The sequence below is a fragment of the Rhinatrema bivittatum genome, chromosome 16 (assembly GCF_901001135.1).
Source record: "Rhinatrema bivittatum chromosome 16, aRhiBiv1.1, whole genome shotgun sequence".
In the NCBI taxonomy this organism is placed as follows: domain Eukaryota; kingdom Metazoa; phylum Chordata; class Amphibia; order Gymnophiona; family Rhinatrematidae; genus Rhinatrema; species Rhinatrema bivittatum.
This window is the reverse complement of record NC_042630.1, coordinates 12,202,747-12,227,931: the sequence shown is the minus strand read 5'-3', so window position 1 is coordinate 12,227,931 and position 25,185 is coordinate 12,202,747. Positions and strand designations below refer to the sequence as shown.

General features: G+C 40.7%; 3 protein-coding genes across 3 annotated transcripts in view; 2 read left to right on the top strand and 1 right to left on the bottom strand.

The window, feature by feature from the left end:
- Window positions 1-25,185, top strand: part of LOC115077831 (olfactory receptor 5V1-like) — a 284,159-nt gene that overhangs the window by 117,067 nt on the left and 141,907 nt on the right. The window lies entirely within an intron of this gene.
- Window positions 6,932-7,864, bottom strand: LOC115077305 (olfactory receptor 6F1-like). Its single transcript, XM_029579597.1, has one exon. It carries the CDS (start codon window positions 7,862-7,864, stop codon window positions 6,932-6,934), a length of 933 nt encoding a protein of 310 aa, XP_029435457.1.
- On the top strand, window positions 21,219-22,148 carry LOC115077304 (olfactory receptor 6F1-like). Its single transcript, XM_029579596.1, has one exon. It carries the CDS (start codon window positions 21,219-21,221, stop codon window positions 22,146-22,148), a length of 930 nt encoding a protein of 309 aa, XP_029435456.1.

The following is a 25,185-nucleotide window of genomic DNA, read 5'->3' as shown; positions in this document are numbered from 1 at the left end:
GCAGGTCCTTCCAGGGGTGTGGAGGGGCGGGGCCAGAGGCCTCCGCAACGCTGCTGGGCTGGGGATCGCGTACCGGCAGTCGGCTGGTGCGCGCAACTTACTTCATCCCTAGGGCTGAAGTAAGTATTAAAACGAGAAAGAAAACAAGAAAAAGGTAGGGGGGGGGGGAAGGGCAAGGGAGGTAGGGGAAGGGAAGGTGGGTTGGGGGGGAGGTAGGAAAATTCCCTCCCAGGCCGCTCCGATTTCGGAGCTGCCTGGGAGGGAACGAGGGAAGACAGTGCGGCTCGGCGTGCGCAAGGTGCACAATTTCACGCACCGACTCCTGATTTTATAACTTGCGTGCGCAAGTTATAAAATTGGGCGTACATGTGCGCGCGCTACCTCTCGCGTTCACATGTATGCCCAATTTTATAACTTGCGCACATTGAAGGTTTCAACGTGCACTCCTTTTAAAATCTACCCCAGAAATAGCAGAGGCACTTTAAAAATGGGTGACCTCTTACATCAGTCATTCTGGAGCTAACAAACTGATGACTGAGGCTTAAATTTAGATTGGGAATCCCTCCTTGATATTTGTCCTTTGTAAACTCTGGCATATTTATTTTTTCCGGTCATCCAGTATTGAATCTGTTGTTAATGATGAGTATAACTGAAGTATTAAAAACTCTCTGTTCCATCACTATGGAGTGAATTTTCAAAAAGGGCATAATGTAACATTTTTGCATGGGAACAACCTGCATGGACCAGCAGTTACTATTCTTAACAGAACCAAGGTGGGTAACCTGCACAGAGTGTCAGTTTTTACCTCAGCAGAAAACATTGGGGTAACCTGCACGGAGCGGCAGTTACCATCCTTAACAGAACACATTGGGGTAACCTGCACGGAGCGGCAGTTACCATCCTTAGCAGAACAGATTGGGGTAACCTGCACGGAGCGGCAGTTACCATTCTTAACAGAACACATTGGGGTAACCTGCACGGAGCGGCAGTTACTATTCTTAACAGAACACATTGGGGTAACCTGCACGGAGCGGCAGTTACCATTCTTAACAGAACACATTGGGGTAACCTGCACGGAGCGGCAGTTATTATCCTTAATAATGCATGGGGGTAATTTGCACGTTGCGGCAGTTAGACCATAAGCAAATTGCTGGGGAGACTGCATGGACCATTTGGTCTTTATCTGCTGTTATTACTATGTTACAATGTCACTTTATCTCTTTGTCAATATCAAATACCAAAGGAGATGCAGGAAGAATTAAGAGGTCCAGAGCTTAATAATTGTATGTAGAGAAAACAAAGTTTCCTTGTATTCAAAGTGGCAACTCCATTGCTCAATTGTTAAGCATAACAGTTCTCTTTAGGGTCCCCCGACACGGACCCCGTGTTTCGCCTGAAGGCTGCAGCGGGAGGGACAAGTTAAATTCTTTAAAACTTAGATGCAGAGTAACATTCACGAGGCTGACAGCAAACACCAGGAAAAGTCATACTTCTATGCTTAGATCTTGTTTGCCTGTTTCTTTTATAAAGAAGGATTTAAAAAAGTTTACAAATTACAAATGAAGAAAAGCTAGGAAACCAGATGATGGAGGAATATAGCCTTAATGTAGATATATTAAAACTATCAATGGTATCACACTTTATTTTATATATTGTGCTCTAAAGGTACTTTCCAAATGCCTCACCTTTCTCTCCTGTTCTAGTCAGTCCTCTTTGATGCAGTCTGTGTTTGCCTTGTTGTGGATCTTCCGATACCTGTGGAGTCAGAGAAATGATGCAGATAGTGGAAAAGCAGAGATGTTTAGTCCTCAGTCCTATTGAGATCCCAAAGATTTATATAATGCAGGAGTGAGAAATTTAAAATTTCATGTCTTGTGAAAGACACCCAAGAGCTTTGAATGCTGAGTGCTCAGGAAATATTGACTTGGGACTTTGACATGAAATAACTAGAATTACCTTCCTCATCAGAAGTGAAGAGTTTTTAAAGTATTCAAAGTATTTCTCACAAGTTTTATTCACTTTGGAGTTCTCGCTCCCCTATCTCTGATTCGTCTCTACCTGTCCTATATAGAGTTGAACGTTGCCACAGTTTTCACTCCAATAATATTCCCTGGAAGCCTGTTCCCCGCTCCACTATCGGTGAAAAATAATTTGCCCGTTATTTTTTAACACTCTATCCCCTTCAGCTTAATGTGGGTGCCCCCTTCACCATGAATTTTTAATTCTTCTAGAGAGTAAAAATTTACTTCCTTAATTCTCTGAGAGCAATTTTCAAGAGATTCAGTAAGCAAAGGTCTATTTTCACACTACTGTGCTACCAAAGAACACCTTTCTGTTCTGAGCTGGAGAGAAGCAAGTATTTTATAAAATGTGTGGCAGGAACTGCACGATTTATCAAATACTGCTGTCACTGCCATGGAGCTACACACTTGTACATCAGTACACACAGGGAGGATAACTTTAAAGGAAGCACGCGTGTGCCTGTATACACAGCTATGCAAGTGCATGCACATTACATACAATACGCCTGTTCACGCATGTGTGTGCACCCAATTTTAAGCATTTACACAAAAGAAATGTTGTTTGCGATCTCCTTAGCACTTAAAATTCTACAAAAACCATAAAAATAATGAAACACAGAATAAAGCACTCGTAAACCACAGAGTTGTCGGCCAAGAGCAAGGTCATTCAGTTTATCCCGACCCCCCCTCACCAGTCAGTATTTGGCTATAAATAATTCTATTCTGGCTGACGCCTGATAAATAGCAGAAGGTAAATATGCGCAGGTATCGGCTGCTAAGCGTGCTGCATTTGCAGGTTATAAAATTGTAACTTATGCACACAAATGTTGGCCTCCCCCCAGAATGCCATTGACCCACCCCGGCCCAAATTAATTCGCACACCATTACTTACACGCATATGTGTGAGGTTTTTAAAATAGCTGTTACACGGGTATACACAATTTGTGTGTTCATCTGCTAATTTGTGAATGAGCAGCTCTTTTTAAAATTCACCTTTAACATGTGTAATGTGGGTAGTCACTTTTAAAACCTATTTTTATAAAGTGCATATATATATATTTTATGCATGAAATCAAATAATTCTAGTATGTGCACGCCCAAGTGCTTCCAATTTTATGCATTGCAAGCTTTTGAAAATTCATCCTTAATGCCTGGATTCATCAGGCTGCTATGTTTTTTTGCATGGGGGGGGTGTCGCTGTGATAGTAGGACCCCCCCTCCTCCAAAAAGACATCATGGCTCAATGGCGTGTTCCTTTGTGCTGCGGCCAAACACGTGATACAAAAGATCGCAGTGAGCAGCCCTTTAATGCTGTCGACCCCCAAACTCATGGGTCCGCTATCATCCTAAAGGCCCACTGGCCCCCCAAGGAAAGAAACGTGGCCAAATGGGATGGTTGAGTGTGTGTGGGGGGGGGTCAATGCTGACCCCCAATTCAACTGGGGCCAGCAGCCAAGGCAGACCTGGCTCCCCAAAAATAGACAATTATGTGCGTGTTGGCCTGCCCAACCCTGAGCTACATTTACATATCCCCGCCCCCCCCCCCGAGGTACACTACTATAACCCCCACCCCACTGGCTCCTCATTAGCAAGATCCCCCTCCCCACATCCCAGCCCCTGAAACTGATAAGCCCCCCATGGACCTCCCAAGGTCTTAAACCATAACACCCCCCCCAGGCCCCCTGATTCTCAAGTCCTTGGACTCTCTCCATAGCCCCCTTACCTTTTCCTGGATCCTGCCTCGGGGATGAGGGCATCCTTGCATCTGTCCCGCTTGGCATCAATTTCCAAAATGGCGCTGACCTGATCCTGCCCAGCTGTGTGACTGGGGTAAGGTATTGGGATAGGACCCAGCCCACTTGGCAAGTTACCCTCATGCATTCCGTTAAGGGTAGTAACTTCTGCTCCGTGCAGGTTACCTCACACACAAATGCCGCTTCAACCGTGTAAGTGTGTGTGTGTGTGTGTGTGGGGGGGGGGGGGGGGGGGTGTTTGTAAATCACACACGCAGACAACATTACCAGTTTTCTTACCCAGGTAAGAAATAAGACTTTCAAACCCCTCTAGTTTAATAGCCTCCCTTTTCCCCTGTTATCCCCAACCCTTAAAAACCTGCTGATCTGTCTATTTATCTTTATTTCATGACTTAAACGTCATCCATTGCAGAAGTAAAGTTATGCAGCAAGGGACCAGGGTTCCTGCCTACGAGCGTAAGTATTTATGCTCTAATTTCAAGCCAGCAGCCAGGAACACACATGCACCACCCAGACCATGCCTGGGGGCAGGGGGAGGGGGGGATTTTGTTGTTGAGGGTTTTGAGACCTTGGGGGGGGGGGGGCCAGGGGGCAGGGGCTGTTTTTGTTGTCATGAGGCAGAGGAGGGGGATCTTGTTCTTGGGGGGCTGGGGGATAAAGGGTGAGAGGTCTTTGCTATCAGGGGGATGCTTATGTAAATGTAGGGAAGGGGTAGGGAACATGAACATTGGTGGGGGCCAAAGTATGGGCTGTTATGTACATGATTCTCAGGGGGCTGTGGGAGGTGCTTGGATATTGGGGTACCGCCACCACAGCAGGCATAATTAAAACTTTTATTTCTCTTTTTGTGAGTTGGGGCTGACTCGACTGGCAGCCCCTGGTTGAAATGGGGAGGTCAACACTGTCCCCTCTCTACTTAACCTCCCTATTTGGCCATGGATATTTTCTCCTTGGCCGCTTTAAATGTTCAGTGGGAGCTTCGGTACCTGCATTAGGATCCCGGGTGACTCGCCACGTATCTAACGCTTACCAAGGAGGTGATGGTATTTTATCTTGAATGAACACCTTTGCAGTTGGTTGCAATAAAATATTTGAATCAGATTGCCTAGTAATGACCTTCTCTGCATGCATTTGCATTGTTCATGCATGCAAATCACATGCAAAAAAGGTCATTGAAATAGGGAAGGGCATCTGAGTGGGGAGATGCAAAATATCATGTATATTGCAAAATATCTCTTCATTAGTGCCCTAATGTGGCTTGATGAATGACCCAGTAAGTTTGTGAATACAAATATCTATATTCCATATTAAAAAATAAATCACTGTTACCATACTCTGAGATTTCTTGAAGAAGTTATAGGAAACTCTCTTTTCTACCCATTTTAAAACCTCCAGTGCTCTAACCATGTGTATAACCCTCATTTTCTCTCTTCTGATATGCAGTATCGATTTTCTTCTTGTCACCAATATATGGCAAAGCATGGAGTAAAGTTAATGTGCATGCTTCCACCATGGTGTTAAGCTCAAACTATTGAAGAAAAAAAACAACACTCGTTATCCTTTCAGTACCCACATATCCAGTACAGGAAACATTCTAGTATTTGGAAGAATGTATATAAACTGAATAAGAAGTTGGTTGTATAACAGAACTCAGAAAACTCTGATGAATGGGATCCATTATGGGGAAACGACCTTTGTAGAGAGTTTTTTTTTCCCCCTCTTATTTGTTCCACAAAAATAAAGACAAGGAAAAATCTGTTCCAGTACAATGCTACCAAATTTATTTTGCATGTAATATTACAATATTATACGGAGAAGGCCCTACTTCGAACAGGTTCTCAGTGGGCGTTCCAAAATCCATTACATAGAGTCAAACATATATGTTTCTACATACAAAGAAAGCATGATGAAACAAAATATGTCATCAACATTTTATTACAGCTTGACCAATCAGTTTCATTTCTGCATTTTATTTAAGTAACATATGTCATAGATCATGATTAGTCAGATCAGTTCAACACAAATTTTGATTATAATTGTCTGCTAGGGGTGAGTAGTCATTTTGAAATTAAATAGAAAATATGTTCCCTTCTTGTTTCATCAACAGCCAATAGGAAGTGGAGACAACGAGCGGTACACACTAGTGGTGAATAACCATATACGGAGGTGGCAGAGCACTAAAGAGGTCATGGATCCTTGTGGTGAATTAATCAAGGAAAATGAAGCCTTAGATAAAGTGTTTTTTGCCTTTTATTCATAAATTCTAAACCGAAGGTTTCAGTCCCCCCCCGACATGGACAGTGTTTCGCCACATGGGCTGCGTCAGGAGGGACAGAGGCCCAGAAAAACTGCTGCAAGTATAAAAAAAATGTTTAACGCGTGAGCCTGTAAACATGTCCAGGTATTCTATCAGGAGAAAACGCCAGAGTTGAAAAAGGGTTGTCCAAAGGGAGGAAAGTTTCAGATGCTGTAAAAATGGTGCGTGCACAAGTTCCCAAACAGTTTTTTAAAATTTAAATGGCTGAATGACCAAAGATATTTTTATATAGAGGGGAACTCTGAAAAATGAAGACAACTAAACAGGTAAACCGATGTGATCTCCGCAGAGGTGCCCCCTTTTTTTTCAACTCTGACGTTTTCTCCTGTTAGAATACCTGGACATGTTTACAGACTCGTGTTTTAAAAATTCCCTGGGGAGTCTTGGATGACCCACATGCACTTCTGCCCCTGCTGCTTGTTAAGGCAGCCCTGTGGTAATAAAAATAAATAAAAATGCAAACTTTTAATGCCATGTGGCAATGTCCCATCCATTCCCAAAAGCCCTCTTGTTTAAAAAGTAATCCCTTCCTGGTTCTATCCACTCTTCAAAAGCTTCCTACCCCCAGCTTCCCCTGAGATCCTTACATACTCTTTCATAAGTCCCTGGTCTCTAGTAGCCCTCCACACCTGGAGGGCTACTAGATTTGATTAAGTTGCTGGTATCTAATGAAATCCCTGGTGTCTATTGGGGCCTGGAATAGACTTGGTCATCTGCAAAGTGGTTTTGAACATGTTTTCCAGTTGCTGTAAGGTTTAGATACATAAACAAGGAATTCTAAATTTCACGTCAGCAAACATAGACCATCAATTAGTGGGTATCAAGGAGAGAGAAACAGTTCAGCTGGAGATCTTACCCCATGCCCTTCTTAAGGCATTGAGCACCTCTTTGTTTCTAAGGCTGTAGATCAAGGGGTTTAAGAGTGGAGTTATAGTTAAGAAAATCAAAGCCACTGCCTTATCAACTTCAAAGGACTGCATGGGATTCAGCCTCAGATAGAAGAAAATAACTGTACCAAAGAAGATCAGAACCACAGCGAGGTGGGAAGCGCAGGTGGAGAAGGCCTTCTTCCGTCCTGTGGCAGAAGGGAGTCGGAGTATGGTCAGGATAATGTAGCAGTAAGATACGGCTATGAGGAGGAGAGAACTCAACACTAAAAACCATGCATCGTAAATGAAAATAATTCCCATGGCAACTGTATCTGAAGAAGCCAGCTTCACAAGCGGCATGAAATCACAAAAGAAATGGTCAATTTTATTGGACCCGTAAAAAGAGAACAAGAATCCTGGGATTGACAGGATCAATCCATTAAGAAAACCACTCGACCAGGATCCAATTGCCAACCGCTTACAAAGTCCACTGTTCATGATAGTGCCGTACTGCAGGGGGTAGCATATAGCGACATATCGATCAAATGCCATTACTGTTAGCAAGATATACTCCATGGATGCCATGACATAAAAGGAACACAGCTGTGCAATGCAGCTTCTGTAGGAAATGGCTTTGTTCCCTGTTAGGAAGCTAGAGAGCATTTTCGGGATGGTTGTTGTTGTGTAGCAGATTTCCAGGAAGGCAAAATTACTTAGGAAGAAATACATGGGACTGTGAAGGTGTGGATCAGTGCTTACTATGGCTATTATGATGCTGTTTGTTGTGATGGTCAGGATATAAATGACCAGAAATATCACAAAGTATAATATCTGTACCTCCCGTGAGCCGGGGAACCCAAGGAGTATGAATTCTGTAACAGGTGTTTGATTATAGGCCGGCATGATTGATCTGTAGAGACAGAAAGATAGGAAAAGTAAAATATTTGTTAAATGTTCTAAAATTAAAAGTCAGTCAGTAATGGATGAAATGTAATGTTTCGCTGAAACCTAGGTTCCATTTATTTTGCTTTAGGAATATAGTTCCACGAAATATGTTAACACCTCAATAAATTAGACAAACAGAGGACCTTCAAAACACAGGGTGGAGAATTAGCCTAGTGGCTAGACCAGTAGGCTAATAACCATGTTAGCCAAGGTTCAAATCCTGCTTCTCCCATTGATGTCTTATTTGGCAAATCATTTCATCCTCTGATACCTGAGGTACAAAGTTAAATCTGAATTTAGTTTGAGTTTGGTAAGGTGAGTAATTTTAACCCACAATAGAAACATGGAACACAATAGCAGATAAGGGCTGGAAGACTCATGTAGTTTACTTCTTTTTGTATTGTCATAGTTCCCAGTCTTATCTCGGTCTTCCCATTCACTCCTTTTCAACCGAAAGCTAAGGTGCTTGGAAAACCACCGAATATAGTCTTACCCAGCTACATTAACTCCCAAATTTAGGAGGTTAGAACTATTAATATTTAACTTCCAAAAGCAAATTTGCTTGTTTCTAAATTGTATTTTCTTAGTTGCTTGTATATTCCAGAGCACACAAAATATATTGCGCATTTTGGGGTATTGTTATTATTACTGTTATTAACACTTGTCTTTCAAGAAACCCAGAATATTTCTGTATTTTGGTCCTTGGTATTTTACAACTTGCAGGGGAGTTCTTACATCAGCTATTCTGAAATAAATCAAACTGAAGACTGTGGGGCAGATTTTCAAAGCTGCCCCTTCCACCCCCTGCGCACGCCGAGCCTATTTTGCATAGGCTCGGCAGTGCGTGTACGTCCTGGGGCTTTCCTGGGGGGGGACATCGTGGCTGGCGCATCATCGGGGGGGGCATTCCGTGGTGGGGCCGCAGGCTTGGTTCTGGCCCAAGGGCATTCCGGGGGTTTGGCCGTGGCCTCCGGACCAGCCCCGGACTGGAACATGGCGTGCCGGCAGCTGACCAGCGCGCGCAAGTTACAGGGGGGATTAGTTAGGGCTGGGGGGTGGGTTAGATAGGGGAAGGTGGGAGGGCCGGAAGGAAAGTTCCCTCCGAGGCCTCTCCAATTTCGGAGCGGCCTCGGAGGGTACGGAGGATGGCTGCGTGGCTCGGTGTGCACAGGCTGCCGATTTTGCGCAGCCTTGCGCGCACCGACCCTGTATTTTATAACCTGCATGCGGCAGCGTGTGTGCATGTTATAATATTGGGAGTAGATTTGTTCGCGCCGGGTTATGCGAACAAATCTACTCCCGTGCGCACCTTTTAAAATCTACCCCATGCCTTGTGAATCCTCCTCTGATGTCCCCCTCTTATAAATTCTGCCATTTTCCCAACCCCCCAGGCACAGAAAGTGAAAACTCCCTTTTGAAAAAATCCTAATGATTCTGGATTTTGCAAACATTAGCCAAAAAAATCATATAAAACTATGGTCTCTTTCCTATACAAATCGGGGTCGATATTTAAAAGCTTGCCACTTAGCTTTGTATAGCCAGATAAACTTGTCCACTTAATTTACATGGGATATTCAGTGACACAGCCAGAAACTCGGAATTCTTTCTGGTATTTGCCCCTAATAGACTCTGCCATCTTTAATTTCCCCATTCACCTAGGCATAGAATGTGAAAAGTCCTTTCTTGAAGAAAACTCAAAAATTGTCCTAAAAATATCAAATTAAAATATGGCCTCTTTCCAATGCAGATTACTTTTTAAAGTAGATGTCCTCTTTCTTTTCCAATTTCTTTTCCAATTTCTTATACCAGCAAGAAATGGGAATCATGATTTTGGTAAAACGTGAAACTCCTGCTCTTTAGAACAAAATATTGGAGCGAAACAGTAGGTGTTCTATTTGTTTTTAAAAAAATTAAAGCCCGCTTGTGCCATAGTTTGCGGCTGATAGCGGCAACACATACATAATAATTCTAACAAAATATGTAATTAAGGGCCTAATTTACTACTCTTTCCTCCACCCTGACACTCAGAATGGGAGAAAAGCCTAAATGTGGTTAATTCTCAATACGGAGTTTCAATGTGTATGCCCATCACCACACATGAAGTGAATAAATAAAATTGTAATATTTCTCCAGTTAACTGGTGGGGATGTGGTGAAATCTGTTTGATTATAGTTGCCTTTGGTGATGGTGAAATTCGATCATGCTTTACCTCAAATTGGCTTGGGGGAAACCATCTGAGATGGTGAATTCTGTGGTCTGTTCCCTCATCTCAGGAGTCGGTCCTGGGGTGGGTTCTATTCAATCGATATCTCTGCGATATTAGGAGGTACAAGGTAAGAATAAAGATTGCCTTTTTTTTTTCCTTGATGACACTAAAGATCTGTAACAAGTGCAGACACCTCTTTGTGCATAGACAGAATGAGAAGTGATCAAAGAAAATTTTAGAGGTGGTGGAACGCTTGGAAGTTGCAGTAGGCAGACTCTAAGCTAGTGTTTAATTTTAGACAGGTAGACAAATCGTACTGTTTTGGATAGGTCTTACATTTACTGGAATGGATTTTATAAGGAGGAATTGAATAAGATAAATGAAGGAAGGAGAGTTAGGAATTAAACCGATAAGATGGAGAAATTCATAAGGCAATTTTAATAAGAAATATCAACACTATCACACATTCTGTTCTGACATGAGGAACAGAATGTCAGTTCCTACAAGACAGCCTAGAAATCAATTTTTAGTCCAATGTTAAGGTATCTCATATAAATATATCTTTGTCTTAATTATTCCATTGGATTACAGTATATCTTTGATATTATAATTGTCAGTTTTCTCAAAATGGTTCTACACATTTGGTATTGTAATATTGAATCAATATGTTTATAATCATTGTATTTATCCTTTGCGTTGTTCAAATAGTACAGCACAATATTGTTTTTTTTAAATTTATGTGAGTGGTGACACATTGTGTGTATATTAATTGACTTTTATGTAGTACTACATAGTGCTTGTCTAAAAGGTTTTCTGTGTAGTCAGTTTGATATTTATAAGTGCTTATTTATTTTATGAAATTTTCTAACAGTTCTACAACCCTGTTTTATTGTAACTTTTGCTTCCTCCGCACTTGTTAAAAGAACAGTTTTTTGCACCCCCTGTTATCTGTAAACCGGCATGATATGATCTTATCATGAACAGTGATTTTTTTTTAAATTGATGAATATTCAACATTAGTGCTCCCTTTTTTTTTTCTTTTTTGGATGTGTGTATATACATATATATATATATTTTTTTTTAATTTTATTTAAATTCTTTTAATATACCGATGCTCAAGATGGAGTCTTATCATACTGGTTTACAGCAGAACCAGGAGAAACCATTTAACAAGGAAAAAGAAAGTTACAATAAACAAGGAGTATAAATTCAGGATCGATAAGAGAGAAAAGAATTAGTTTAACGTAACTCAACTAAAGAGGTAATGTAAAACAGCAGAAAACCATTAATCAGCATAGGGTGTTGATTTAGCAGCTGATTTAAAAAGAGAGAGTTATGCTCGAACTGCCTATGTGTGTGTGTATATGTATGTATGTATATATACATACATACATACATACATACAGAGAGAGAGAGAGAACGAACAGGATATTAGTGCTGCCTGAAGTGCTCAAATAAAGACAGAAGAACAACTCAAAAGAGAGAGCACTAATGTTAAGTACTGATTAATTTAAAAATCTCTTTATTAACAAATTTAAAAATAACTGAGCGCTTATACAGTAAAGGTTTGTGACTGTACAAAGACATGAGCCTTCATGACAGTATGTGAAATGGTGTGGACATCAAGAAACATAGCACGCCGTTTCTTACGCTGTCGCATATACCTTCTCTTTATGAAATGTTTGTAACACAGTTTTTGGGATTGTCAAAATATATAAACTTTTAAAATGTTTTAATGATTTTCCTGTAACGTAATAAACCGTTGTCTCAGTAACTGGAATCGCTGCGAGTGATTATAATCTTTGTATTTACTTTCCATCACTTTATGTAGTACAGCACAGCATTTCCTTAAAAGTCTGAATGTTCATGTCTTTGTTTTCTCACAAACCTTCAATCTATGTGCTCAGTTACTTTTATAAAATTTGTTAATAAACAGGCATTTTTAAATTAATCAATACATAACGTTACTGTTCTTTCTTTTGTTCTCTCTCTCTCTCTCTCTCTCTATATATATATATAGATATATAGATATAGATATAAGATATAGATAGATATATATATCTTTTTTTATATAAAATAAATCCCAAATAAGACAGGAAAAGGAAAGAGAGCACTAATGCTGACTGTTCATTTAAAAATGTTTCTTTATTAACAAATAAGAAAAAGGAACTGAGTACTTTTCTGGTACAAATTCTGACTATACACAAACATCAAGCACTGTGCTGTACTACATGAATAAAATAGAATTTGTATACATAAATGCTGAACCACTCACACAACCTCAAAGCCCCAAATAAATGTGATGCTGTTTAAACGACACAGAAGCATGAATATATTCAAACATTTACTTTCTGTGCAACATTTGATTACAAATCTGAGCTTTCAGCTGCAGAAGATATTATTATAGCATATTATTATATAGAGGCTTAAAGGATGCCCCTTTGCAATGAACGTCTCACCTTTTTCTCCTGTTCCACTTCACCCTTCTGTGATGCAGTCTATGAATGCCCTGACATGGAGCCGTGGTACGAAGAAGAGATGCTCATGCCCCTCAGTCTCTTTGAGAATGTGAACGTTTATTCAGGGTGGCAGTGACAAATTATAATTTATTTTCTTGACAAAAACCCTGGAGGTTTTATCTTCTGTGTGCTCCAGAAACTTTCACGTGGGGCTCTGAGATGAAAGAATTCTAGTTTCTTTCGTCATCAGAAGTGAGAGTTAACCAATACCTGTCAAAGATTTTACTCAATCCATAGCCTTCTTCCTCCTCCCACATATAAAGTCCCCCTGGAAGTCTATTTCGTGTCCATTACCCTCTCCGTTAAAATGTTTTCTTATTTTTCCCATTGCTTTTAACTGTCCCTCTTTTCTGTATTAAATGGTAACTCCATGTCCATGAGTTATTAATTCAATAAGAACTGTTAGCATCTTAAAAGTGCTACTTATCTGGCCAAATCAGCTGGATTAAGACACAGCCTTTTTAATACTTATCCAGTTAAGTAACAGCAAAACCACCAGTTAGCTAGATAAATTGGAACTTATCCGGCTCATTTGAATATCTGTTTGTGTGTTTTACATGAGTGCAAATGTGGCAGGGTAGATTTATGTGTAATTTATAGTCCATGCGTGTATGATACACTTGGGTTAGAAAATACTGGGGTAGATCTGCTCACAACCATATACACATGCACAGGTCCTTTAAAGCTATCCTCCCAGAATTCAACATCTGGAACAGCTAGTATAGTTCTGTTATGTTTGGCAGCTAATGGGCCTGCCCTGAGAGTAGCTGCACTTACCCCTGCCACTGACCCTTACTGCTGGAAGCTTCCTGTCAAGGCAGAACCCCACAATTTCTACATGCTGCCGATGGCACATGTGCACACATAATATAGTCTCCCGTGGCTTTGCCCAGCCTGTCTTGTCAAGTGTTCTTGGCCTGATCTCCTGGACCTGGCCTCTTGCATTGAACCTGACTACATTTGCCTGCCACCTGGTTCTGACCTCTTGCATCCAATCTGACTATGTTTGCCTGCTACCTGGACTTGATCTCTTGCATTGTACCCTGTCTATGCTTGTCTGCTGCCTGCCCCAACCATTGGCTTGTTCCTTGTCTCTGCAGTCTGCTACCTGTCCTGACCCCAGCATACCTATGGACTCGTGCTTACTCCACTGCCCTAGGAAACCACCTAAGTCCTCCTGGCTGAAATATTGCAAGGGCTCAACCTGTGAAGCTCCAGTCTGTCCCACATCAAGGTGCATTCGCCAGCTGTCAGCGTAGGCCTCATAGGTTTGCCTACAAGGCTGTGTCAACTATGCCACAGCAACAAGGGCTCACTCTCATGCTGTTCATCACAATTTGCTGAGACTATGAGCTCGGTGGACTCATCCCAGATCTTGCCATTGTTGGGGTTAGCTCACCAGCTACAACAACAGCAAGGCAAACTGAATAATCTGGCCAATTATCTCCAGAGTATGGCTGCCCGTCCAGCTCCCACAGCACCTGCTCTGGCACCTCCAGTACAGCCTGCTACTCCCATGCTTCATTTTCTTATGCCTCTGAGGTAAGAGGCCAAGTGTAGAGGCTTCTTAAATCAATGCCATATACAATTTGAGTTGCAAGCACTTCTCTTCCCTTCTGATCGTGTCAAGATTACATGTGTCAAGATTACTTCTTGGAGTCAGTTTCAAACCTCCAAGCCCCACAACTTTTATGGGAATTCCACAGGAGATTACCCAGGAAACCCAATCCCAGAAGACTGAGGAGGGTCTTTGGAGGGGAGGTACTATTATATTTAGCGGCTCATGGGACTTCCCCATAAGTCATAGCACTTGCCGCTGCCAGAGGCCTCCTGTAGCGGCAGAATTCCACTGTTGCTACATGCTACCAACCACCACTGATTGATCAGGCCACTTCCTTCCCTTAGGCGCATGTGTGTGCACCTGCATGCATTTAATATAAGCCCTGCAGTGGGAAACACTGTGTGGCATCTCCTAATGATGTCAACCCAACCTGGCTATATAAGCAAAGTCCCCAGAGCATTACCTCACCTCAGCAATGGGCTTCATGCCTAATAACTGTGTGTGTTGCTCCTGTGTTCCTGATTGTCCTATGTTCCTGTTTGTACCTGTGCTCCAGCCTTGCTCAGTCTTTCTTGTCCAGCCTTGCCTCAGCCTGCTGTCTTATCCAGTGTATCATGGGTGTCTTCATCTGTTCTTGGCCTGATCTCCTGGACCTGACCTCTTGCAGTTGACCTGACTATGTTTGGCTACTGCCTGGACCAGACCTCTTGCATTGTAGGAGAGAGGAGCTTCTAGGCAGCCCTGGTATCTTATTTAGTGGATTAAGAGGGGATGGGAGGGGATAGCTGGCAGGGTGGGTTATTGAATCATAGATTGGGATTTGATTTACATGGATGAGGTCGCCGACTTGGGAGGGTAGGGAGTTGAGATGACTAAGTCAGCACTGATTTTCAAGGCTTTAGGTTAAGTTCTAGCTTCCAATTCTAAATGACTTGACTCTGATGGTCATATTTCCAGCCACCTAGGTTTGGCTGAAAATGAGGCTAAGTTAACTGCTCAGAAACTGGCTAATTTAGGGGCCTAGAATGTAGCCCAAGATCAGCCCCAACCTTTATAAAATACCCATAAATTAAATGTCAAATAACTAATCACGTCTAACTTTTCCATAAACCATTGATTGGATATTATTCATAAAATAAAATTTGATTCACATTGTCATTATTATTTTATTAATTCTATATAATTAAATTACTATTTCATTGGAAAATCCATTAATATTTATGTGTGGGGAAAAACTGGGCAGCGACAGTAATAACCATCAACATGCCTTCTATCGTCTCACCCCATGTCCCCTACACTAATAGTGATAATCATCAGCCAATTACTTCTATCATTCTTCACCCCCTAACTGGCATTCACCAAGAAGTAGACATCAACTTCCCTTTGTTAATTAGGAGAACTTTCAGCAAGTCAAATTCTGTGGCAAAGATTAGTAGAAATTCTCCTCCATGAGAGGAATATGATTGTGGTTTTGCAAAACTCAAACTATAGGGGGTAATGTAACATCCTGAAATTTGAGCAGAAAAATATTTTCTTTGTGTAAGCATGTTCCAAAACCAAATTGTGGCTTCTAGTCTTCTTGTCCATCTGTGAGGCATGAGCTCCTTGTTCTGCACATAAACTTTTTGATTAAGGTAAATATGAAGGAATGTGTAACTTGAAGGATAGACAGAAGCTGGTAGAGCTCCAAACTTTAGCTTTAATACCACCAAGTCAGAATGAGGTGTTTTGCTTATGGAATAACAGTCAGTTTTCATTCTGATCTTGTGGTTATTGCTGTGTAGTCACATAGCAGAGGTGTACTGTAGCTGATTTTGATGGTAGTATTGATATTGAGTCTTCGTATGCTTTCCTTAACAGATGGGGATGTGCTTCTCGTTAGAAACACAACAATATTTCGTGTTTGCTTTCCTTTCATTTTCAAAACAAAACGAGAGCAAACTTAACAAAACTTATTCTTTTTCTTCCATTTTGTTTTGCATTGAAATGGATCCCACCCAAACAAAGACACCCCCTTAGCAGCACTCACATTATCTATAGCATCATGGTAAAGGGATTGCAGACCTGAATCCAGAAGAGGATGGTGGACAGTGGGAGGGAGATCTCCTAATGATTCATTTTATTTGGGCCTGCAGCAGGAGAATACATTGAAGCTGTTTGTCAGCAGAGTGAACTCCTGGTGCACGAACAAAAGTATGCGCTCGCGCAAATTTATAAAATCTGCCTCAGATTGTAACATCTAAGCATGAAAATACCTGCCCCTTGTTCACTAAGGGATGAATTTCAGTCACACAAAAATTAGTAGATATTGACATAAGCAGCCCCTACTCTCATATTATATATTTTATATAAATACAAAATGCTTGCTTATTTTCACTTTTGCTCGCACATAGACATGCATAATTTTGCTGCTGCTAATTATGTGGCCTAGGAAAGTGTATCGGGTGCCCGATTGTTTGTGCTTTCAGGTTCATGTGGCCATGGGAAAATCTCGTTTTCCCGCGGATCGGCATATATATTTTTTTTTTTAGTAAAAAAATCATTTTTTCAGCTTAACGCGCACTAACAAAAATAACAAAAAGTAACAATTTATGTTTTTTTGTTAGTGTGTGCTAAGCCAAAAAACGATTTTGCACTAAAATTCGGGGAAAATATGATCGATTTTACCAATATATGACTAATTAAGAAATATCGGATGATATTTTAATTAGTCATAAAAATGATTCACATTCCTACTGTGGCCTATATGTATATTTTGTAATACTGAAGGTGAGAGGACTATGTGAAGTGTGAGGAGTTCAGGTTGAGGAAACCTGGAAGGTCTTGATGACCTGGAGACAGTGAACTGATTGGAAAGACCCATATTTGGCTATCGGTAGGGGTCATCTACCCTAAAAATGAAATTAAATTTGAAAACATTTGCAACGATGATTTTCTTTCTGATATAAATCCTTAGTATCTTTGAACTTAGGGCTAATATCTAATTATCTATAATTAGATGGTACATATTCCCTTATGTAAAACTCTTGAGTTAAACAAAATTCCCAAGGTTGTCTTTCAAGAACTGAAAAGATAATTCTCCAGCTTTAAATAATTCATCCATCAAGATGATGTTGAGAGGCTCCTTGTTGGTGCAGCTGTAGACTTGAAGCATAGCACAAAGAATGCAGAACTGGGTATCGTATATCTGTTCCATTAAAAGACCCAGAATGAAGAAATAAGCTGAGAGAGAAGAATCTCCAACAGTGTATTAGGATAAAAAGTTGAGTTGACCTCCCTAAGTCAGCTATATCTGGCCAGGGTACTTTTAGACACATGAAAAGGAGAATTCCGGGGAGCGTTTCTAAGACGTGTATGTTTGCAAATGTAAAAGCATCCTAGGCTTGATGCTTGTGTAGACTGTACACCAACATTTAAAGCCAAGTAAGTGTATACAAGCACCCTACCCTGTGTTTGAATCCTGGGCTGGGTTTCTGTGAGCTGAAAAGCATGCGTGTAAATTTACCAGATGAAAGGAGAGGCAAAGGTGAAAAACAAATAATACTGTGTACAGAACCAAAGGAGTAGAGTCTGAGGGAGATGGCAGATATCAACCAGAAAGGGCTTGCAGTTACATGAACATTTGTGTTGTAGACATGTCATTTCAACTGATTATTTAATCATTGCTATAACCAGACTTTTAATATGATATCTAGCTAAAAGCAGGGTCTTATTACATGGTGTGTATTAATCTCAAACAATCATAGATGTCATAGAAATAAAAAAAAATAAAATGATGAATAAATTAATACTAAACAACAAAAATATTGTAACTAAATGCCCCAACATGCTACAATTTGACAAATTGCCTACTTCAGGGGAAGAAATAAAAATTAATGAAAACAAACAGATAAAATAAGATCAAGAATTTAAAAAGGCATTAAAAAGACAAACCAGATTACAATGTCCTTAGTGGAAAATGTATGATTGTGTTTGTTTACTGCACTTGTTATACTGCTTATAAAGAAATTCCAAGCAGTTTGCATGAAAAAACATTTAAAATGAACTGCACAGTAGGGATGTGAATCGTGTCCTCGATCGTCTTAACGATCGATTTCGGCTGGGAGGGGGAGGGAATCGTATTGTTGCCGTTTGGGGGGGTAAAATATCGTGAAAAATCGTGAAAATCGTTAAAAAATCGAAAAACCGGCACATTAAAACCCCCTAAAACCCACCCCCGACCCTTTAAATTAAATCCCCCACCCCCAAATAACTTAAATAACCTGCGGGTCCAGCGGCGGTCCGGAACGGCAGCGGTCCGGAACGGGCTCCTGCTCCTGCATCTTGTCGTCTTCGGCCGGCGCCATTTTCCAAAATGGCGCCGAAAAATGGCGGCGGCCATAGGCGAAAAAGATTGGACGGCAGGAGGTCCTTCCGGACCCCCGCTGGACTTTTGGCAAGTCTCGTGGGGGTCAGGAGGCCCCCCACAAGCTGGCCAAAAGTTCCTGGAGGTCCAGCGGGGGTCAGGGAGCGATTTCCCGCCGCGAATCGTTTTCATACGGAAAATGGCGCCGGCAGGAGATCAACTGCAGGAGGTCGTTCAGCGAGGGTTCCGGCGCCTCGCTGAACGACCTCCTGCAGTCGATCTCCTGCCGGCGCCATTTTCCGTACGAAAACGATTCGCGGCGGGAAATCGCTCCCTGACCCCCGCTGGACCTCCAGGAACTTTTGGCCAGCTTGTGGGGGGCCTCCTGACCCCCACGAGACTTGCCAAAAGTCCAGCGGGGGTCCGGAAGGACCTCCTGCCGTCCAATCTTTTTCGTCTATGGCCGCCGCCATTTTTCGGCGCCATTTTGGAAAATGGCGCCGGCCGAAGACGACAAGATGCAGGAGCAGGAGCCCGTTCCGGACCGCTGCCGTTCCGGACCGCCGCTGGACCCGCAGGTTATTTAAGTTATTTGGGGGAGGGTGGGGGATTTAATTTAAAGGGTCGGGGGTGGGTTTTAGGGGGTTTTAGTGTGCCGGCTCACGATTCTAACGATTTATAACGATAAATCGTTAGAATCTGTATTGTATTGTGTTCCATAACGGTTTAAGACGATATTAAAATTATCGGACGATAATTTTAATCGTCCTAAAACGATTCACATCCCTACTGCACAGACAAGAAATGCCAATACACAAAACCACAATAAATATAATATGCTAGGATGTCATAACAATCCTAACATTGTCAGTACCTTACATACATCAGTCATTAAGATCAAAACATAATCCACAGTTAAATGCTGTCTAGATAAATAGAAACTTTACAGTGGCAGTTTGGTAATAACCTTTGTACTTTGCCACACTATGCAAACTGATAGAAATTCAGCCTTTCAAGTCAGATACATGAATTTCTAATAGTCTAATGGTACTATTAGAAATTCCAGTACTATTGGAGAATGTAATTGTATTTATTATTTAAATGCTTTATATACTGTCATTCCATGTGCGAATCATAATGGTTATTTATTTATTTATTTAAAGCACTTATTACCCGCCCTTCTTACATTCAGAGCGGGTTACATTAAGAACACACATAATATGACAACTAGCAAAAGAAAGAAATTGTTAGGTGAATCATTGATCCTTACAATGTTCACTCTTCTTTTTTTTATAAACCTTTTTTGTTTTACATAAAACTTTTTAAAAATATATATATACATAATTTTCTTATGTGCTGCCATTAATAAACGCTCTCTCGATTCTCCCGACACGTGCTGTTTTGCATGACTTTTTTTGCATCAGAGGATGTTCATCATTTTTTTTAAGCAACATTTTTTTAATCATCCAATCGGTTGACAGGTAGTGCTTTTTATGATGGTCCAGATCATTAGATATCTAGGAATATACCTTTAAAGGTATTTCCAGCAAATATCAAAGTAGATGCATGATCATATGCCTGATTTGAAAGTTTCTGGGTGTCCTACATGTTCAAAGTTGCATCTGCTCCTGAGCAGCTGTAAATTTGTGCTTATAGATTTATGCATACATTACTGAAAATTGAAAGTATGCATCTAAATCCCTTACCCGCCCTGACCACTCCACCCCAGAATGCCTCTTGTGAATGTGCATAAAAGCACATACATAATCTAGTTACGTATATTCTATTACATGTACTTTTCCCCCAGTTGATTTTCATAGGGCTCATGTACATAAATCATTTTGAAAACTATCCCCTTAATTCTCATCTTGATAAGTGGCACGTGTTTTCCAATACCTTTGGATATGGATATGAGATAATCCAAACTTTTTTTTACCTGGGGTGCCGGATTGGGGCACTTTGTTATGGGTCATGAGGCTGTTGAAAATAACGGTGGCATGAAAACAAACATTTACAAATATTTTTGGATGATTCTAGTTTGTAACAAACTGAAAATGAAATCATTCATCACCTTCTTCAAGTAAAACGAATGCAACGTCCCTAATGGATTGGATGTAGACGTTCAAAAACTGAGAGGTTCAAGACCCTTAATAAACAGTTTGCAGGGACCTACAACAATGAGAAAATATTAAAAATATCAATGAGTCCATCATCAGGAGAAATGTGTGGTTCTGTTGAAGGTGTGTAAAGGATGCAAGTGGTTAGGAAGAAATGAAAGAGAGGAGTGTGAAAGGTTGTGAACAGCACAGAAGTAACCAACAGATACTGACTTGGTTCTCAATCTGGTTAAACATTTGATTTATTATAGTAGCAAGACTGAAAGGAAATATACTTTATAAATATAACAGTAACAATAATAGTAAATAATATTTGAAGTAAAAAACTTACACAACCTACATTTTTGACAGATTTCTTTACGTTCAAACAGTAAAATACTTCCAAAGAAAAGAAAACTGAGACATAGATGTTATCCAAAAAATATTTGCATATTTTACGAATAAACAGTGTACTTTAGCATTTTCTACCCTATTTTAATTTAGTGATATTTTTATTCAGTGCTTCTAAACAAATAAAAACTTCTCCTGTTTTATTTTCTCTGCAGATTATTCATGCGCAGGACAATGAATGCTGGTAATCGCAGTTCTGTGACAGAATTCATTCTCCTTGGGTTCCCCAGCTCACGGGAGATGCAGATAGTATACTTCATGGTGTTTCTACTTATCTACATCCTTACCATTGCTATAAATAGCCTCATAATAATCATTGTAAGGGTTGATGCAAAGCTTCACAGACCCATGTATTTCTTCCTCAGCAACTTCGCCTTCCTGGAAATCTGCTACACCACAACCACTGTCCCGAAAATGCTCTCTGGTTTTCTGATAGAAAAGAATGTAATTTCATACAGTTGTTGTATTGTACAACTGTGTTTCTTTTTCACTTTTGGGCCCACAGAGTTTTTCTTGCTGGCGGTAATGGCGTACGACCGGTATGTTGCCATATGCTACCCCCTGCGTTACGGCATTATTATGAACAGTAGACTATGTAAACAGTTGGCTGTAGGATCCTGGGCGAGCGGTTTTCTGACAAGTTGGACATTGACTGTCCCAATAACCCAGTTATCACTTTGCAGGTTGAATCTGATCAACCATTTCTTTTGCGACTTCTTGCCTATTCTGAAACTGGCCTGTTCAGACACAACTGCCAGTGAAGCTGCTTTCTTTTCCCTCGCATGGATTGTGGTGCTGTGCTCCCTTCTCATCAATTCTGTGTCCTACGGTTACATAATTCTGACCATAATCCATATACCTTCCACCACAGGGCGGAGGAAGGCCTTCTCCACCTGTGCGTCCCACCTCACTGTGGTTGTCATCTTCTATGGGACAGTTATTTTTGTGATCATGGGGCCCACTGCCAAGTACTCATTTGACGCAGATAAAATAGTGTCTTTGTTCTATTCAGTTATAACTCCACTCTTAAACCCTTTGATCTACAGTTTAAGAAACAGAGATGTAATTATGGCTCTAAACAATGCATGGAGCAAGATCAGATGATGACATATTTGTATATTTTTGTTACCTGTCAAATAAATTTATGCTAATACTTATATGAAATGTAAAATCCTCCTTGTACTTCCTGGAACCTTGCAGCAAGTGAATTGTCTAATAAGTTGAAAACAAGTTGCCCAGAACACAGGCAACCAGTGGTTAACTGGTTAGTAATGAGATAAATCTTAGTTGTGTATTTTAGACTTTATCAAAGACTTCTCACAACATATAGGAAATATGTTTGTGCCATATTTAAAAACCTTCGCAAATCCCTGTGTATTTCTTGGAAATATAAAACAATAACATTTTTTTGCTTACATGTATTATTAAATTTCATTTCCCTGTCAATTTAGGTTGGCACAGGCATGATCATATTTTTTTTTATATTTAAACCTTTTATTGAATAATTTCTTTTGAACCAAGTGACTGACATGCATTACTCTTTTTGTTCATCAAGCCACAATACAAACGACACATTCATATTTTCATTTCCCTCCCCACAACAATCAAACAACATCACCACCACCAGTATATTACATACATCATAATCCCATCAATTTACAAGTAGCATCTTCCACATCTTTAAATATGTTGAATGATTCCGAACACATCTAGTATAAATATCACACATTGGCAGGGTGACGTGCATTGTTTGTTGGTAATTGAGAGAGAAAGGACAGGAGGAGAAAGTTAATGGTCATTGCTAGAGATAAGAATATACTATATTAGGAATATTTATAAGGGCAGTTAGATTTTTTTTTAGAGTGTATTGAGAATTTAGAGTAAGTTGTGCTCATGGTTGGAGGACACGTGATGGGGAAGAATTGGAGAAAAGCATATAGAGAGGCATGGGGTGAAAAATAGTTGGAGGAATCAGTGACTAACTGGATAATAATTCGATGCACAGCAGTCATGCATTATAGTTCCCATAACCTTGCCAATACATATAGGAAATACATTTCTGCCATATTTAGAACTCATTGGAAATCTATTTGTATATTTTGGCAATGCAACTTTTTTTTTTCCCATTTCTTTATTATTGGGTTTCATAGACCTTGCAGTTGAGGTTATCAAAGGAATTAGCATATTTATTCAATAGATGGGGATTTATAGCAAGGAGCTTTCACAATTTTTGATGTGTTGAATATTTTCTGGTGACCTGATGTATATTTCTCACATTTCTAAGATAACTAACTAGTCTGTTGGAGAAAATCAGGAGAGGAAGGATAAGAGAAAAAATTACTGCAAAGGATATAGAAGATACTGTATGAGGATAGCAGTGAATGATGACATAGACTTAATTGGCATCTCAGAGACATGGTGGAAGGAGGACAACCAATGGGACAGTGCTATACCAGGGTACAAATTATATCACAATGATAGAGAGGAGCAACTTGGTGGCGAGGTGGCGCTTTATGTCTGGGATGGCATCGAGTCCAACAGGATAAAGACCCTGCAAGAGACTAAATACTAGGGATGTGAATCGTTTATCTGACGATTGAAAATATCATCTGATATTTTCAATATCGTCAGATATCAGGGGGTCCCCGATAGCGATAGGAAACCCCACGATTAATTTAGTGGGTTTTCTTATCGTTATGGGGGGGGGGGGGCAGGAAGAAAGGACACAACCTAAAAACACAACCTGACCCTTTAAAATGAGTTTGTTAGTATCCCCCCACCCTCCAGACCCCCTCCAAAACTTTTTAAATACCTGGTGGTTCAGCGGGGGTCCCAGGAGCATTCTCCCATGCTCGGGCTGTCGACTGCCACTAATCAAATGGCGCCGATGGCCCTTTGCTCTTACCATGTGACAGGGGCTATCGGTGCCATTGGTTGGCCCCTGTGACATGGTAGGTGCACTGGATGGCCCGCGCCATTTTTAAAGATGGTGCCAGCCGTCCGTTGCTCCTACCATGTGACAGGGGCCGTGCCAATGGCACGGATACCCTGTCACATGCTAAGGGCAAAGGGCCATCGGTGCCATTTTGTTTACTGGCAGCTGATGGCCCGAGTGCAGGAGAATGCTCCCGGGACCCCCGCTGGACCACCAGGTATTTAAACATTTTTGGGGGGGTCTGGAGTGTGGAGGGATACTAACAAACTCATTTTAAAGAGTCGGCTGTATTTTTTGGTTATCGGCTCGGGCACAGCCAATAAAAAAAAAAAAATCAGATCGGACCGCAAGATAAAAATTTCACGATGTGAATCGGAACCGGAATCAGAACTGATACCGGTTCCGATTCACGTCTCTACTAAATAGACAATCAAATCTTTATGGGTTAGAAATCCCTTGTGTATTGGGGAAGAATATAGCAATAGGAGTATAATACCATCCATCTGTCCAAAATGATGAGATGGATAGTGAAATCCTATGAGAAATTAGGGAAGCTAACCAAATTGGTAGTGCAGCAATAATGGGAGATTTCAATTTCCCCAATATTGACTGGGTACGTGAACCATCAGGACATGCTAGAGAGATAAAGTTCCTGGATGTAATAAATGACAGTTTTATGGAGCAATTGGTTCAGGACCCAATGAGACAGGGAGCAATTCTAGATCTAATTCTCAGTGGAGTGCAGGATTTGGTGAGAGAGGTAACGGTGATGGGGCTGCTTGGCAATAGTGATCACAATATGATCAAATTTGAATTAATGATTAGAAGGTGGACACAGTAAGTAAATCCATGGCTTTAGGTCTAAAGTTTGAAAAGGGAAACTTTGATAAGATGAGAAAAATAGTAAAAAAAAAAAAAAAAAAAAAATGTGCATTTACAAAAATTGTATAACAGGCATGGACATTGTTACATACTACTGATCACCACTGATTGATCAGGCCACTTCCTTCCCTTAGGCGCATATGTGTGCACCTGCATGCATTTAATATAAGCCCTGCAGTGAGAAACACTGTGTGGCATCTCCTAATGATGTCAACCCAATCGGGCTATATAAGCAAAGTTCCCACAGCATTACCTCATCTCAGCAATGGGCTTCATGCCTAATAACTGTGTGTGTTGCTCCTGTGTTCCTGATTATCCTATCTT

Coding starts and splice junctions, on each gene's coding strand:
- LOC115077305 (XM_029579597.1), bottom strand. CDS start 7,864: ATGCCGGCCTATAATCAAACACCTGTTACAGAATTCATACTCCTTGGG.
- LOC115077304 (XM_029579596.1), top strand. CDS start 21,219: ATGAATGCTGGTAATCGCAGTTCTGTGACAGAATTCATTCTCCTTGGG.